The 16,522-nt window shown below is 39.8% G+C and overlaps 1 protein-coding gene across 4 annotated transcripts; it reads right to left on the bottom strand.

Moving 5' to 3' along the window:
- Positions 1 to 95: 95 nt before the first annotated feature.
- UFSP2 (UFM1 specific peptidase 2) lies at positions 96 to 10,622 on the bottom strand (the record flags this gene model as incomplete). 4 transcript variants are annotated; one of them, XM_079534369.1, is made up of 12 exons in its annotated part: positions 96 to 182; positions 799 to 923; positions 1,555 to 1,631; positions 3,520 to 3,644; positions 5,251 to 5,415; positions 5,895 to 6,041; positions 7,566 to 7,758; positions 8,256 to 8,413; positions 8,691 to 8,757; positions 8,843 to 9,023; positions 10,116 to 10,194; positions 10,545 to 10,622. In XM_079534369.1, the coding sequence occupies 12 exons, from the start codon at positions 10,620 to 10,622 to the stop codon at positions 96 to 98; spliced, it is 1,482 nt and encodes a 493-aa protein (XP_079390495.1). The 4 variants fall into 4 exon arrangements, with proteins under 4 accessions (XP_079390495.1, XP_079390496.1, XP_079390498.1 ...); XM_079534370.1 differs by having other exon boundaries at positions 10,581 to 10,622; XM_079534372.1 differs by having other exon boundaries at positions 8,256 to 8,407; positions 10,581 to 10,622.
- Positions 10,623 to 16,522: the final 5,900 nt, after the last annotated feature.

Raw genomic sequence — 16,522 nt, 5'->3', positions numbered from 1 at the left:
GATCAATTTAAAATATTAGTCTGCTAACTAAAAAGACAGTTACTTCTAGGCCTGCTAGTACTCTGGCTAAGCATGTTCTTGCATAAGACCGGGATTTAAATAGTTTTTGGTCGTTGAGGTAGGCACAGGTTGTAATAGGCATCCTTGCTCCAGAAGTCCGGGCCCTTCCAACCACACCAGCCCTGGCCAAGAAAAAGAAAAGACACAATTTAAATCTGCTATGAGTTCTGTCTTTCGTATCCATTGTTAAATTAAGATCTATCTTAATAAAAGCAGCATCTCTTCTTTCTATATCCCACTGCCTTCTGCTGCTGCAGAGAGTAATGCTGTTCTGAAACACTGTCATTCTCACAGTTCTAATTTCTCTTCTCTTGAGGAACTTCTGCCTTCCTTAGAAATTGATCAGAGCCAAACTGAGCTCTTAATTTAAGGTGTGCTGTTGATCATGATTTACTAAATCAGTCCAGCTAAACTTTTAAGTTTACAGAATAGGAGGTCATTAAATGAGGCGTTTCCAATGCAAAGGAGGGACAGACATACTCTGACAGAGAACATTTGTTTGTGCTGCAATAATTCTACACAGTTAGTGACCCAGTACATTGTCTCCAGGACCACTACATTTCAGAAACTAACAATAGCTAACATGTATGCAGATTAACTGGGATCTGCACTTCCCATGGGAACCCACTTCTCTATGGAGAACTTACAGAATGGCCAATTTCTAATTGACCATGCATTATATAACAACATATATACATTCATAGATGTGTGTGTGTACACACGTACATGAAGTCTCACCTTTTCCAAAATAACATGCAGGTCTTCTCCTCCAGTGTAATGTGGGTCTAGAATCAAATATTTTATATGCCCTGTTATTTCATTCCACGCCACTCCTAGTATTGTGTGAGCCAAAACACCTCCACCTAACACAGGAGGAAAACAAATTGTTCATTTTTTTTCACTGAGATTCCAACACAAGTTGGAAATAAAAGTAGTAGTAATAAATAAAACTATTTTTCATTTTTTTTTACTACTGGTTTTCTTGAAATACTCTCATTAAAATTAAGATGTTCTTATGAATGATATTTGCAATGACACCAACATTTTAGATTATTTAAATACGCATACTGGTCCTATGATGAATTTGGATAAAGAATGATATTTCTCTCCTTAAAGCCAGGTAAACACTACTCTTCTGAGGAGGGAAATTCTGGGGAACTGCATGATCAATTGCCCATCTACCGAGATGGAACTTCTAAAGAAGTCAGCTTCTCTCACGTTCTGACTTTAAAAGCAGCCTTTGAGGACACCATTCAGATTGATTTTTGTTGAAGGAAATATTGAATGACAAAGATACCAGGCAGACTAAATTGCATGGTTTTCTAGGCTCCTTGGAGAAGAGCGTTATTTTAATTCACTGGGGGTTTTGACTAGCTCTTGTAAACTACTAGTACCAACTGAGTACTTTTAGTACTCTGAGTACTGATTGAAATGAAGTTCAACAGAGGAAGGCCTTGAACACTGACTGGCATTCTGTGATACTCCAGTACTCACCAATCATAACTGGTGTTCCTTCAGTCTTGAAATGATTAGCAAGTTCTCTTCCCTGCAAAGCGAGTTCAGAACCCTGGCTAGGTAAGAAATAGAACGTTAGATCTGTCATCAACAAGGCTTAGTTTTTTAAATTATTCATCACGTTCATTAACTGCACAGGTAACTGATTAGGAAGAGGCTGTTGTGGTTTAGAAATTTTCTGCGTAAATCTCTTGGGACAAGGTGGAAAAAAGCATTCTTTAAACAACTTCAGAGATTCTGGCTGGGCTACTGAATTCACTATAAGCCTCACTGCCACTGAAGCACCTGGAGTACCCTTGTTCTGTCATGTTTCTGCTATTTGTCTCACACTGGGGATAGCTAGTAAACCCCAAGGGCTCCCTTCAAGAGATAAAAAAAAGCACCAGACTAGCAACATGTGTCAGCAAGGGGAAGTAACACAACTTCATCAGAGCCCAATAAAAATAAGGCACCAATAAAGGTGTTTATATTGATGTGTCTTAAGATAGCTTTCCACTTCAATTACACAAGCAATTGCAATACTCATATCCAAGCTGCCTTTAAAAAATCGTATCTGAAATATCGTTAGTAATCCAGTCAAAGCAACACTGAACTTTGCCTGCTTAATTTCCCTACTTTCCTGTTCAACTCTGCTACAAAGAATAAATCTACATGGAAGAGTAAGCTGTACACATACTGTGTGTACACATTCCATGATTCAGAGCTCACATGCTTCTGAAGGAGACTCATAATGTCCTCAGAAGGCTGTACTTCCGAAAGAGGCGACAGAAGCTAGGCAAGGAAATACATACAGATGTTAATATCTTGTCTTTATATTTCTTCATATTGTCACTAGCGTTTTTAAAACACAAACTAGGAGTCTGCTTCACCAGTTCCTGGAGAGATGGACTAAACACAGAGTGTAAAGCTGGAACTCTGGGAAATGGTATGGTGCATTTATTATAATGGATTTGGCAGTGCTGTTGCTGATGGAGCTGTGGAGCCCTATTTGCATAAAGAAAGAGTTACAGGTGCCAGCTGAAAGTAAGTCCAAGAGAAAAATGCAGCCTTTTTGAGCTGGTCATTGGCACAGGATAGCATGACATCTCTCCTCAGCATGCTAGTGAGGCTGGCATTTCACAGTCCTGACAAACATTGCTGCTCCCTTGCAGCAGAACGGTGAGCAACTCCAAGCAGTTCACAAGGGCACATGCTCTGTATTCTTATGCACAGGAAGAAAAAACTTCCCACTAGCACAGCTGTTATAAATAACAGGTGGATATCTATTTGCAAATACAAGCTGACGAACAAAAAGATTAAAATTGGCTGTATAAAGCATTAGGAAACATTGAAGAAACAAACTTTTTTCCTACCATTAAAAATATATGTCACCAAGGTTACATGTTCTTTTTGAATATCCACAGTGGCATTTAGTCTAAATAAATATAACTAATGACTAATACTTTGAATCAAATTTTCATACAGGCTAGGTTAGCATACATTCTCTATTTCATTATTTTTATTTATCACAGAGTGCTCAGAGATTTGTTATTCCGCTTACTGCTGTCCAAGTGGTAGAAATCCAGTAATTTTATTTCCAGTAGATACTGAACACTATCCTTTTTCTGCTAAATGTATTCATAGGGTTCTTTATTGCACATAAAAGTGTCAGATTGTCAGAGGGGAAATAAATCCCTTGTTTTAATGTCATACAAATCTAGGGTGGAGGGCACTACTTCCAGGCTGCCCAGCAATTTGCCTCAATTCTCCACTGGATAGGGTAATAATTTACTGTCAGTGTGTGCCTCATGATTGATGGACTGTGTTCCTGTTGTTCCAAAAATTGTGTTTGCAGATGGAAGGGAAATAGGCTGAATTGTTGCACATCAGTTTGTAGATAGTTAAGCAGTTTACAGAAAATATCTTTAATAATTACCTAACTACTGAAAATACATGGGTTCTTACCTGACAAATAGTATTTTTGACGTTATTCCGAAGAGTTGATTCAAAACAAGCTGCACCTCAATTGAACCAATCCATTGCCGTGACCCAACAAATGCTGCAGGTTTGTCTCCAGCATCAACCAGCGCCTTCGCAACATTGATACAAAGAAGCAATGCAAAACTCATATAGCTGACTATTCGACCAGTTTTTTGTGTGAAAGAAATAGGCATATAAATACAAATGTTATGACCTTGCCAGTCAAAAGCAAACAGATGGTTACTGAATTCATTCACTGTGGTTTAGTTTTGGCAATGTCACTTGGATGCCAATACAGAACAATATCAGTAAGAAGAGAAAATGGAGTTGGGCTCATAGGCAGACTTCGGTCTGAGATGCTGAGCTGTGTAATATTTGAGCATACCGTTTGCAGTGGAGAAGCCACTTCACAGACTGAAGTGCCTGGATTCAAGGCATCTCAGAAAAGAATCCAAAAAACAGTAGCCTGAGGAAGAGGCCCTCCACATAACACTGAGACTTGGCATTTAAAATAAACTCTGTTCAGTTTGGAAGTTTATGTGTTGCATGCAATACTTGAGATGCCTTTTCCACTTGGGATATGTAGCCCACAAAGTCTCCCTCAAGGCTTCTGCCCTCTTCTAGAAGTCTGACATGCTACATGAACATACAGATATAAGCTGATTTTACGTTTGGGGATGGACTGAGAAATGCTAGGGAAATCCAGTGTTTCTTTTATTGCTTACATCCCTGTTAGGTATGATGGAAGCCATTTCATTCAGTGAACCAAACTTTGTTAAGATATTAAGTAAATAAATGTAATACAAAATGCTGTTTGTAGAAGGCTGAAAATAACTGTGGTATTTTTTGCTAGGCATACAACTTTTCGTCACCAAGCCTACACTTTTTCTTCAGTGCTGTGAACAGAAATGAACATACTCAAATTCAAAAAAGAAAATGAAGGAAAGGAAGGTTCAAGTAACAGAAGAAGCCTGCTACTTTCAAAGGCGAAACTGCAAAAGAAAGCAGTAAATCAATGCATAACATCTGGGAACTGCTGTCACTGCAGACAGAAGTCTCTTTTAAAACTGATTTTAATATGACAGATTGCATCCTTTGTTCTCTTTCATTTGGCAAAAATACTAAAAACGTTATAAACAGAACTGCTAGCAGAACACTAATCCAAGGAAATACTTAGAAAACTATTTTAATAAAACTTATTTGTACACAAACATTCGGAGATAGCTCTCCTACTATCAATTTTGTTAAAACTAATGGTGTACTATAGTTCAATTTAAGAGGTTAATTTAAAATATCAAACAGAAAATACATTAATCTGTGTATGGGAATTGCTGAGTCCTGGCCTGAACCAGTGATTGAGCACCAGGTGAGGAGGTCACAGGTAACCCAGGCAGCACCAGAGCAACCTGAGGCAGACCCTGGGCCCACCCCTCCTCACAGTCATTTAAGGGTTAGCAGCCATAGGTACAGCATCTCTATTTTGCTGACCGTTCTCGAGATTCTGCTAGCCTTTAGAAGGAGGTAAGCTACTTTTTCCCATACTGCTTTCTCAACTAAATCCTGACCAATACCTTTGCAAGCATGCTCCCATCCTTGTAGAAGGCACTACTGCACCTTCTGTTGCTGCACAATTTGCCATTTAAAGAGAATTTTCACAAACTTTCCTAGATTAAGTCAATAGGTATAAAAGAATTGATCTGCCCAAGCGTTCTGTACCTGCTGAATTTCCTTGTGTGTTGGTATAGGTGCATCAACGTAACCTTGCTGCTTGAACCAAGAACAGATGGTCTGCAAAGACCGATAAGCGCAGCCCCAGCCGCTGTCATCAATCCGATCTTGCATATAGTGATGGTAACTGTATGTGCCATGCACCAAATAAACCTGCACACACACAGATAATACAAATGAATCTGATCGCTGTAGGATCAGTTTTCAGAGGAAGCTGTACTGCTGTCACCTGGGCTGTACTTTCAGTTAGGGAGTTATGAGTCTTTAGAAGAACTGAAGGTTTCTTATTTGCCCGTGATCATTCTTCTTTTGCCTATTAAACATCTCTATTCATAGCTTTATTTTCTTGTTTTGGTTCTGAGAACCTTCTAAAATATGTACTACACATGTGAAGTACCCTCTGAAAAGGTGTACATTATTTTATAAGACAGTGCAATTTGGACAGGTGGGAGAATGGAGGAATGTGACATGCTAAAACAACTCCATTTTGTGCAGAGAAACTATTTTGCTTAGGAGACCCAGTCAGATAATATCATACAGTTGAGAAAGAAAAGGTATAGAAACAAGTTACTTCTTTTGATGACAAATTTCTAAGGAAATAAAACATTTTTAAGAAGTTGATTTAAACTTACCACACCAGACTCAGGAGCAGGTGAATTAAGATGTGAATGTGGATTTCTGAGATAGCCATCTTTATATGGTTCATCTGGAAAATGGTAAGCGTTTGCTCTCTTGAAATATGGTCTGTCACACGGCAGGTTGAACAACTCATGCAATTCCTGCATGCCAGTTAGAACAAAAAGTAAAGAGCACAACTGAAATTTGGGATTAAAAGAAACATCACATTGGTTTTGTCTCTATTATTAATTGCAATCTTAACAAAATAGCTTAGCAAATGTAATTAGGTTGATATTCAGCTGTAGTTAACAAAATACGCAAGTTAGAGATGTAGTCAACGAAATACGTAAAGCGGGGGCTGTCAAGGTCATCAGGCGTAACCAGGCGTAATCTGTGTGGGCCCCCTTGCATGGTTAGCGAATACGTGAAAGGGGGGCTGTGGAAGTCATCAGGCTCTGCGGGGGCTCCTTGACTCATGAGAAACCATGATGAGACATGGCAAGACAAGACAAGCGTGTGACAAGACAAGTCACACATCTATTGGGCACAGATAACCGTAGCAAGCGTGTGATTTGGCCGTGGCTGTCTGAGCACTTCACGACGGGACATTAATCACAGGTTGCCGAAGCAAAGGCAACATTCAGCACGTATGTTTAGTGCTAGACCTTGCCTCTAAGGAAGCTGAGGGAGGCTCACCTTCCATGTGAAGAGCCTGTCATTTCACATGGTCTTGCTACACAATGCTTGCCTCTGCAGACCCATTCAAGACGTCCCAAGTAACAAATAACTTATTCAAGTGTGATAAAATACACCCTGACATGAACAAATTATGTATTTTTCTCTGTAGCAGTAAGATGTGCACAGTGAATTATAAGTCTTATGGTTCAAACTGATTCAATCTATTTTTATGTTGCAAGAAGAGCTCAAGATTTAACTACATCTAAAGAGATATACTGCCTTTTTTCCACAGGAGTTAAGAACGAAAGGAATTATAAAATCATAAGCTGTCTGTATTACAGGTAAAGGATTTTATGCAGATGACCAAACACTGAGTCCAACTACACTAGTTAGAGCAACATTCAGCAATCAGTGGATGAAACTGTACAGGAGAGAGAGAGAAGGAAAGATGTATCACCCATATCTGAGGCCTCTGCAAATGCAAGGAACATTAGCATTAGGTTCAGTAATACTTTACCTAAAAGAGAATGAAAAATCCCCACAGCTTCTACACATCTGAACAGGGAGATGAGAGGATTGTTTTCAAATTCTAGCTAGGGTTGCTCAACTGTAAGCAACAACACCCCTTGAACAAAAAAAAACAACCAGGAAAAAAACACTCTAATTCTTTCAGGCAACTTGCTACATCTTGGAAGTAGTAACCACGATCAAAGTAATCTGGAAGTAGGGAACTCAGAGAATCAGAAATATGATACAGATTGGTTTAATCTAAAATAAATCCTATATAGTTATGTTTCATCACAAAAATGGGATTTGATACATTTTATGAAATTTTTAATAGATCAATTTTACACTACATGTATAATTAAAAAATCAGGATGTGTTAGTATTACTTCTACACTGGCTAAATGAAAAGCTTTACCCTTGCTTCAGTGATAATAACAATAAAAATAAAAATTAGGTTATCTTTGTATTTGTTGTATACTGACTACATGAAAACACTTTACCTTTCTATAATTTTCCAGTTGATCATCTGAAATACCTGTAGGGTAGGAAATTGTTACAAGGTGATTTTTTCCTGGTAACATGAAATGAAACTGCTCTGGTACCACAATTGATGTTCCCTTCATGTATTTCATGATGCATCTTTCCATATCAGTTAATTGCTTGTGAATTGCTTTCACCAGGAGATTCTGTACCCTGTGAATTGTAAGGGACAACACTTAACTAGCAGAACAATGATAGTGTCGAACAGAAACAAATCCTGTGGGAAAAACAGAAAGAAAGAATACAAAGACTTTGCATCTCCCACCTTCAGCTACCCCTTAGCATAATTCTGAGAATACAGTCATCAGATGTACTCATTTTTATACACAGTGACTTGTAAGAATGACAAGAATCTTTACAGTATTTTTTCAGTTCCTTGCTCAGCAATGGCTCTGTGTTATCCCATCTATCAGACAGTGATGAACTGATTTTCTTTTTTTTTTTTTTTTGTAGGTAGCAAAAGGATTGTGGCTCATGAGGATCAAGACTAAGAAGTGTCTACAGGAGTTACTATTGCTTACAGTCAAATTTCAGCATATGAATACTACATATTCTTTTATTAAATTGATACATGATGATAGCTATCCTTTATAAGAAAAACAAAGTGGAAAATAAATAGAAAAAAATTACAAGTTCAGGATAATACTTACTTTCCCCACGTTTCTTCTGGAGAAACAGAAACAACAACATCAACTGGCAATGTCATATTAATGTAGTGGTGCTCCTTCTTTTCTCTTTCGATGACTGGAGCCAAAGCATCTAATGAAGATGTCATCTCTAACATGAGGTCAATATTGATTACCTGCTGCTGCACAGAAGAAAGACACCAGCAGTGTATCTCCAGCAATACATTCTCCAAGAGGGCAAAAGGAAAACTGTACAAAGTTTGAGATGAAGTTCAGTAATGAAATAACTGGGTTAAAGACTGAAACTTCTGTGTATAGATCTGCACTCATGCTGAGCCTTAATGACTTTAAAGGGTTTTTTCTAAGTCCTTTTCCACAGATAAGGCTAGGGAGGGCAGATTAACAACTTTTTAGTGATGGGTCTTCAGATAGAAATTATGAGTGTGGTGAGACACGTACCATGTCTTGTAGCTTTTTATCCTTTTTCTTGCCAAGCTTTCGTCGGGTCTCATCATCTTGATCAAAGCTGAAGTATCAACAGAAAATTGCATATTCTAGAAATTGCTCTAATCCTTTACAACTTTTTTTTTTTTTTTTTTTAATATACTTACTGTATAAATCGTTTTATCTCCTTGCAAGCAGAATCATCAGTCAGCTCTGGAATAGTGTTGATACCATTGTTGGGCCACACATAGACTGAACTGTGGCAAACTCTTAATACAAGAACATCTGAGGACAGCTTATTTGCAAGATCACTGAAAACATATTTCAATGCACTTTTTGCTGATGCTTCTGAAACACAGTAAGTATAAAATTAAATTCTCTCATTTCTGTCATGGCTGCTGGACTAACATTTCTTTAATTGATGTTTTCATAATGAAAATAAGTGCAAGTGCTATTATAATCAGAAAAATGACTGTGAGAACAAAAAGTAAGATAAGATTTCACTTGGCAGGTGTGCCTCAACAAAGGCATACTGTTTTCCTCAGCTTCCAAGTAACAACCTACACTGTCATTTATTCTCCCATCAAGCCTGCAAGCTTCTGTGGATAGAAAAGCTGCTGTATATTCATGTATCTGATCTTTTCAGTAAATCCTGGAAAGATCGAATCAGAGCTGCATATCACTGACTTCAGATCATTTTCCAAACAACTGCCCTAAAACATACTAAGTTTTTGGAAAAAGAGAGAGTACAGTTCATCTGCAGACCAAATTTTGGAAAAGATAGATGCGTAACCAAATCAGCCACACTTAGGCAAGCCTAAATCTTAATTACTGGTACAGACTTCTGTCTTTTAGATCTTAATTTGACTTACTAACAGTTTCACATATTCTTCACAACCCGAACCAATGCTGCATATGACAAAGCAATTTCTGCATATTAGCAGTATTGTCTTCCTTACTTACATGATCAGCATGTGCCTAGAATGTAGTAAGGAATTAAAAAAGTATCTCACAGAATCATTAAGGCTGGAAAAGACCACTGCAATTATTTAGTCTAGCCATCAAATGAGAGACTAGCTGAGGATGGCTTTGATCCATTGACCTTTGGGTTATGGGCCCAGCAAGCTTTTACTGGATGCAATGCCCGGTTGTATTTCTTCAACTCATTAACTTAGATTTGGCCACTATTGACTTCTACACTCAGAGCCCTTAAAAGCTAAATTATTAGGAAAAAACCAAACAAAACTTGTCCCTAGAGATAGCCAAGGTCAGGCAGGAGGGGCTGTGAGCACCTGACGGAGCTGTAGGTGTACTTGTTCAGTGCAGGGAGTGGGACCACGTGGCCTTCAGGGGTCCCTTCAACTCAAATGATTCTATGACCTAGTAAAATGCCAAGAAAACAATTTTGTAAAAGAATCAACGATAGCCTTACAGACGCACCATCAGTAGTTGCTAGCTGAAACGCCAAATCCAAGCCACCTCTTATTCTGAAGAGTATGTCCATGGCTTCCAGAGTTACCTAGGGACAAAAAAGAAGTCATTAAGTTATTTCAACATGCTTTCTCTCAGGCTAAACTTGACTTCCAACGCCACGGTGTGGAGGCAAGGCCAGTGAATAAGCAGGGAGCCGAAAGGCACGCTGGCACGTACCTCCCAGAGCCATCCTCCGTTGCACGAGTGCTGTTACAAGCCGCCCACGAGAGCCGCGGGGTGGCGGGCCCTTCCTCGCAGCCACGCCGGCTGCGCGCGTAAGAAAAACGGCAAAGGGGCTCGGCGGGCTACCCTCGCCATGCCGCTAACCGGGCAGATAGGGAGCCCTCCAGCCCGGCCCTCTCTCCCCCCGCCGTGAGGTGGCGCTGTGGCAGTTGCCCACCCGCGGGGACCCCCTGGGGTAGGCGGGCTTACCACGTCCGTCAGCGCCGCAGCGGGGGCCGAGCCCGGCCGCATCGTCTCTGCGCAGGCGCATTCCGCCCCGCAGGGAGGAGGCGTGCAGGGCGGTCGCGGTTGCGGGCCGTACCAATGCAGGGCGCGGGGCGGAGGTGGAGGTGGGCTGCTGCGCGCCTGTGGGCGTCAGGAGCCGCGCGCCGAGCCCGCCTTTTCCCGAGGGCGCGAGGCACGAGGCTGTGGTAGCGGGCTTGCGCGCCGTGCGGCAAAGAGGGCTTAAAGCCTTATTGAGTTAAAATTTGATCGCAGTCCGTTCTGCACGTCCGGCGTAAGCAAAGCGCGCCCAGTGCTGCCACCACGTTTCAGCACGGAGTCTGTATAAAGCGCTCTGCTATTGCACGTGCTTCCAGTGCTGCCTGGTGGCTGTGGTGCTCCGGTGCAGGTGGTGCTCCGGTGCAGGTGCAGCTCCGGCGCGGTGTTATTCATCTCGTGCTTTCTGCTGCGCGAGTTGCTGCCGAGCCCATCTCTCGGACCCTCCTGTGCCCACACAGTTATTTACAAAGGGACTCGTCTGACCTCCTCGCCCTCCTTCCAGCTCTGCTCAGGTACTTCAGCTGTTTGTTTAACACCAACTACGTATCCTCGTTTTTTTCCAGCAGTTGGTACATTTCATGACGTTGGTAGGCAGCTTTCCTAACCGACGAAGCAGTTTCTTCAGTGTCAGCTGTGCTGGCTCCCTCTCCGAGGCAGCTCTGCGCCCAGCTAATTCTGACCGCACGCCTGCTGCTTTTGGCTCAGGCTATCCGCCCTGTTCACATCCCTTCGTTCCTTGGACTTTTCGCCCAGGCATTGCCCTGCCTTCTGTCGAGCTTCAGTCAGGGTGATGTTGAGGAAAAACAAACATCTGCTATAAACAGTTTGTGCCGGAATCAAGAAGAAATGGCAAATATGCACTATGAGCAGGTCTTGGGTTGTGGTTGGAGGGCTTCTTAAATTCACAGAATGACAGTCATAGGGGTTAGAAGGGACATAGGGAAGTCACTGAGTGCAGCCCCCTGCTAAGGCAGGCTCCCTGCAATAGGTGTATTGCACAGGTAGGCATCGGATGGGTCTTGAATATCTCCAGAGAACGAGACTCCACAGCCCCTCTGGGCAGCCTGATCCAGTGCTCCATCACCCTTATCGTAAAGTAGTTCTTCAATTCCATTTCTGCATTTTATCCCAAATTTGTCCACTCAGCGTCCTATACTGTTAACTGAAAGTGACTAAAATCATTGGTGGAAGTAATCCCCAAGATGAAGGAGGTTTGCTTTTTAGTGAGAATTGACCACTGTTATGCACTAGGGGGTGTAATGTTACAGAAAGAGCCAGTGATGTATTCAGTACAATCAAGCATATTGGTAACAATGTCCTAGCTTTGCTGTACATAACAAACTCCACACCTGCACTGGATGTAGAGGAGTACTGGTGAACTCATTGTGACAGAGAAATTCTACTTTTTTTTGAGCATAGAATAGGTCACTGTAGAGAGTTACTGAGTTACTTTTTCTGTCACGTTTTTAAGATCTGTTCCTCAAAATCCAGACTTAAAAAAAGATATTAAGCCATGAGTTCATTAATTACTTAACATTTTCCTTAAAGTTTCAAATGCAAGTTTAAGCAACAGTATTTTATTTAGTATTCTGCTATTCAGTGCTTTTATATACTTTCTCATGAAAAATATTTTAATGAAATCAATTATATTGTAGATTGGCACTTTTGTTTTTCCTTTCAGTTGAGAGCATGAAAGGAGACACATTTGGTCCTTATCTAAGCCATTCTGCTGACCATTATATAATTAAGAAAACTGTGGCTGTCCCATCCAGTAAAGAAGAAAATTCTCCATCCTCCTCCTGGACCAAAAAGCAGACTTGTTACAAGAGTAACGACTTTAAATGTCACAAGGTAAGGCGCTTTAATTTAAGTTCATATTTCATGTGTGCAGTCTACCAAAATTCATTAGGACAGCTGTTTACTTTCTAAATTAATTGAATAATTGAAGGAATTAATTATTGACAAAAAGATAAGAAACGTGTGAGGAGCCTTGCTTTCAACATTTATTTTTTATATAATAAGCTTTATATAATAAACTTTTGTAAGCGTGAGTCACTGAGAAAGTATTCTAGAGACCTTCAAATTAGGCAGTACAGTTACAATTGAAAAATATTTTAAAATATCTTTTCTGACTTAATAAATGTAAAAAAGAAAGAAGAAAAAAAAGAAGACTGAGAATACTCCTGTTAAAAAACAGAATTTAGTTTTTGTTTTCATTTATGTTAATGGAATAAAATTGGCTCCTTCTGCTGGCAAATGTAATACCAGTTATCTCAGCCTGTGAAGTTTTTGAAACAATGGCATTCACGTTAGATCATGACTAATGGTCATGTGGTTGTGTAATGTTAGAAGAGATTTATAATACAGTGGATTTATATAGGTATACAAGGACACTTTTTGCCTTTTAAAATCATACTAAGTCATAACCTTTATTTTAAAATATTTTTCTGTACTTGGCTTTATTGTAATTCATGCTGGTAGTCAGGACTGTGTTCTTCAGAATTATTTAAAGAAATCAAATTTAAATGGGATTTCTAAGACTGCATGTAGAACAGGTAAGCATAGATGTACAAATAGATGTGCATTTGTTTGTGTACTCCACAAGAAACATATATGACATATTTTAGAAATATTTGATTAAAAATTGGAAAACAGTCTTAGAAGAATGTCACAGAATTATCCCTATATCTGTGTCCACAACACAGAGGATATTTCACATTTGTGATTTGTCTTTTACCTATCTAGTGAGGTTTAAGAAATACACCTTTTATCCACCTGTGGCTGTGGCTGGATGTGGGCCCTTGGAGTGATGCATTTGTTGCACAGAGTTCTTCCCAGTATAAAAATGAGGACATTATACACATTCATTAATCTGAAGATATTCTATATAATAGCAACCTAGCTGGGTTTCATGTATATCTGTACAGGTGAAAACTATATTACAGCTGGACTAACACCAGACATATTAAAGCCACTTTTCCTTCTTGGAAGACCCAACAGAGTTGCATATTCAAAGCCTAGGGCTCATGAGAGCCAAATCCAGAAGACTCAGATTACCAGAAAAACAAACAGCAGTTTAATAACATGAAGTTTGTTTCCTTCCAAAGAGGATCTCACAGATATAAAAGTTTATTTGTAAATGTGAGTAAGAAAATAATTTTAATTCCAGACGTCTTGTACTGAAGTATATTGGGAAAGGCCATTCATTAATCAGTCTTAAATTTTGGCTTTTGTTGCAAATACAAAATCATCTGTAATATAATTATATGTAGTAGGACAGACAAATCCAGAGTCTTATACCTGGAGAGCAATAACCACATGTCAGCACAGGTTAGGGACTTAACCTGCTGGAGAGGAGCTCTTGAGAGAAGGACCTGGGTGTCTTGGCGGACAGCAGGTCATCCATGAGCCAGAAGTGTGCCCTGTTGGCCAGAAAGGCCAATGGTATCTTGGGGGGCATTAAAAAGAGAGTGCTCTACTCTGGTGAGGCTGCATCTAGAATATGTGTCCAGTTCTTGGCTCCTTAGTTCAAGGAATGAAGACATACTGCAGATGTCTGAACTGTACAATATACTGTACATCCCTGCCACTGATGAATGAGTTAAGACAGTTTTTTATAAATGCAGTTTATTTTGGATACATATGAGAAATAACCATAAGAAAAGATTATCAGTGGAGGCACTGCATCTTTCTGTGACTTTCCAAGAAAGTAAATGCCAGAAGTACCACTGAGGAATGTGACCAATTCTGAACAGCGGCAGCAAAATGTTTCCGCATCCTTTAACAGGCAGTGCCTTGAGAAGAATTAAAAAATCAATGCATGACTTTGCTGCGATTCAAAGAAGTAAAATAACGTCATAGAAATGCTACTTTTTCTGAGTTTCAACATGCAGGGATTTTACTGTCGACCTCCTGCTCGTTCCAAGGAATGTGTCCCAGTTGATCATTTTGCAGGTGTAGCTGCAGAACGTGCACATCAACCGCAGAGGGCGCTACAGCACTTGCGAATTGCTTCTCAATTAGTTCCTATTTGGTACCCTTAGTTCTTATTTGGAAGAAAATCTTGATTTCTTATTTAGGAATTCACTTCTATAAAATGTGTACAATTAAGTTGTCTTTACACATGTGATGTTCTGTGAAGCAGCTGCTCGAGAGAGGGCAAATGCTTAGTCTTTTCAATCTCCTTCAGCTAGGAAAGAGAAATAGGAGCACCTGTACTTTGCCACGATGCTGCTCTTTGCTTTTGACATTGTGTAGGCCATAAAATGGACTGCAGAATCAGCACAGCAAGTGCATCAGTGTGCTGTCACAGTCTGTTTGATACAGAGAAGTAGCAAGGGAATATATGCTGTTTTACTACATAATCTCACTCTAATGAACACAGTCATAGCATGTTAATTAGCTAAAGAGTAAGTAAAGTATTTCTGAATGTTTTTTTAAAACTGAAATCTTGTTGGCTGCTGATTTCCAGACACAGATCCAGAGATGATATAAAATATCAGACATAGAACTGAATAATATTTGCAGCATTTCTATGCAGTATCATTGTTGAATTTTGGACATGCTTGCACTGGCAAGGGAATTGGAACAGAACTTCCCATTTCACTTGAGAATCCTTCTAAGCTGTGTTAATTTCTAAGTAAGCATTCTTTAAATTGGAAAGCCTCACTACAGGTCCCACATGTGTGTCTTTTTCCCAGAAGAATACTTTCAGCTTCAGATTGCTAAGTAGCACCTGTAACTACTGAGGTAGTTGCTATGTAGTGAGCAAGGCAAGTTTAACTGAGTTCTACCGTGGACCTAGGAGTTGGTTGCTAATGCATTCTGTGCAGAACTTACTTGAGTAAGAAGCTGCTAGGTGTGCTGTCTGTCAGCTCGTTCAAGAGGCCCAATTAGTAAATGTTCAGGGAGCAAATCATAATTAGGACTGAAGTGTCCCTGAAGCGGTGAAGATAAACTCTAGCTTTTTGCTTGTCATGTGTTGAATAACAATGTGTTGAATTTATATTTATGAAATAAATACTGATTAGAAGTAATTGTAATTTTCTGTTAAATATCTAAGTAAGTGCTTCTATGTACAGAAGCAAACATTATTCTGCAAATTTTAGATGTACGTTGTGCAGAGAGGAATAGACGTTTGTCAAAACCTCCTTAAAACGTGGCATTGCCTTTGTTGTTGTTAGTTATGGGGTTATCATAGAGTCATTACTGTTGGTCTGGCCCTGGTTCTTCTTCCATAGGGCCCAGTTCTTTTCTCTGCATCAGGTTATATTCTAAAGTCAAACAGTATTCCTCAGGTGGTCGTAGAAGTTAAATTATTGCCAGTAGTCAGAGATGCTTTTCTATGAGGTGATATTATTAGGAAGCTGAGAGACCATCATTGTTCTGCAGGGGGCTGATGGGAAATGCATGTGGTGCTTTGTAGAGAATAATAATAAGTTTCAGAGATCCGATGCTGGTTTTTGTTCCTACTGAAGTCAGTGGGAGTTTTACTACTGGCTTCAGCAAAAGTAAGAATAGGTCCTCTGTCGCTTCATCAGCACTTGTCCACATAAGCCAGGTTATACACTGAGAGACAAACTGATTTGATTCCTGACTTGGAGTATTGCTGTGGTTAAGGCCAAGCACCTGCAGAAGTATGAATTCTGTATTTTGCATCCTCTGAGTTCAGAAGATCACTGTGAGTTACAGAAAAATGCCCAATAGGTGCATGTAACTTAACTGCTGTGACAAGAAGATTGGTATAGGCCAGTGAAATTTCAAGATGGGAGAAAATCTTTTATCATCAGGTAATTGGAGTGCTAAACCTATGTTGTAAGCAAAGCTCTTGTTCAAGTTATGTTATAGCAACCTAGTGTGGGTTTCTGTTA

This window comes from Tetrao urogallus (assembly GCF_951394365.1).
Source record: "Tetrao urogallus genome assembly, chromosome: 4".
NCBI classification, from domain to species: Eukaryota; Metazoa; Chordata; class Aves; order Galliformes; family Phasianidae; genus Tetrao; species Tetrao urogallus.
This window is presented reverse-complemented; position numbering and strand designations above follow the sequence as displayed.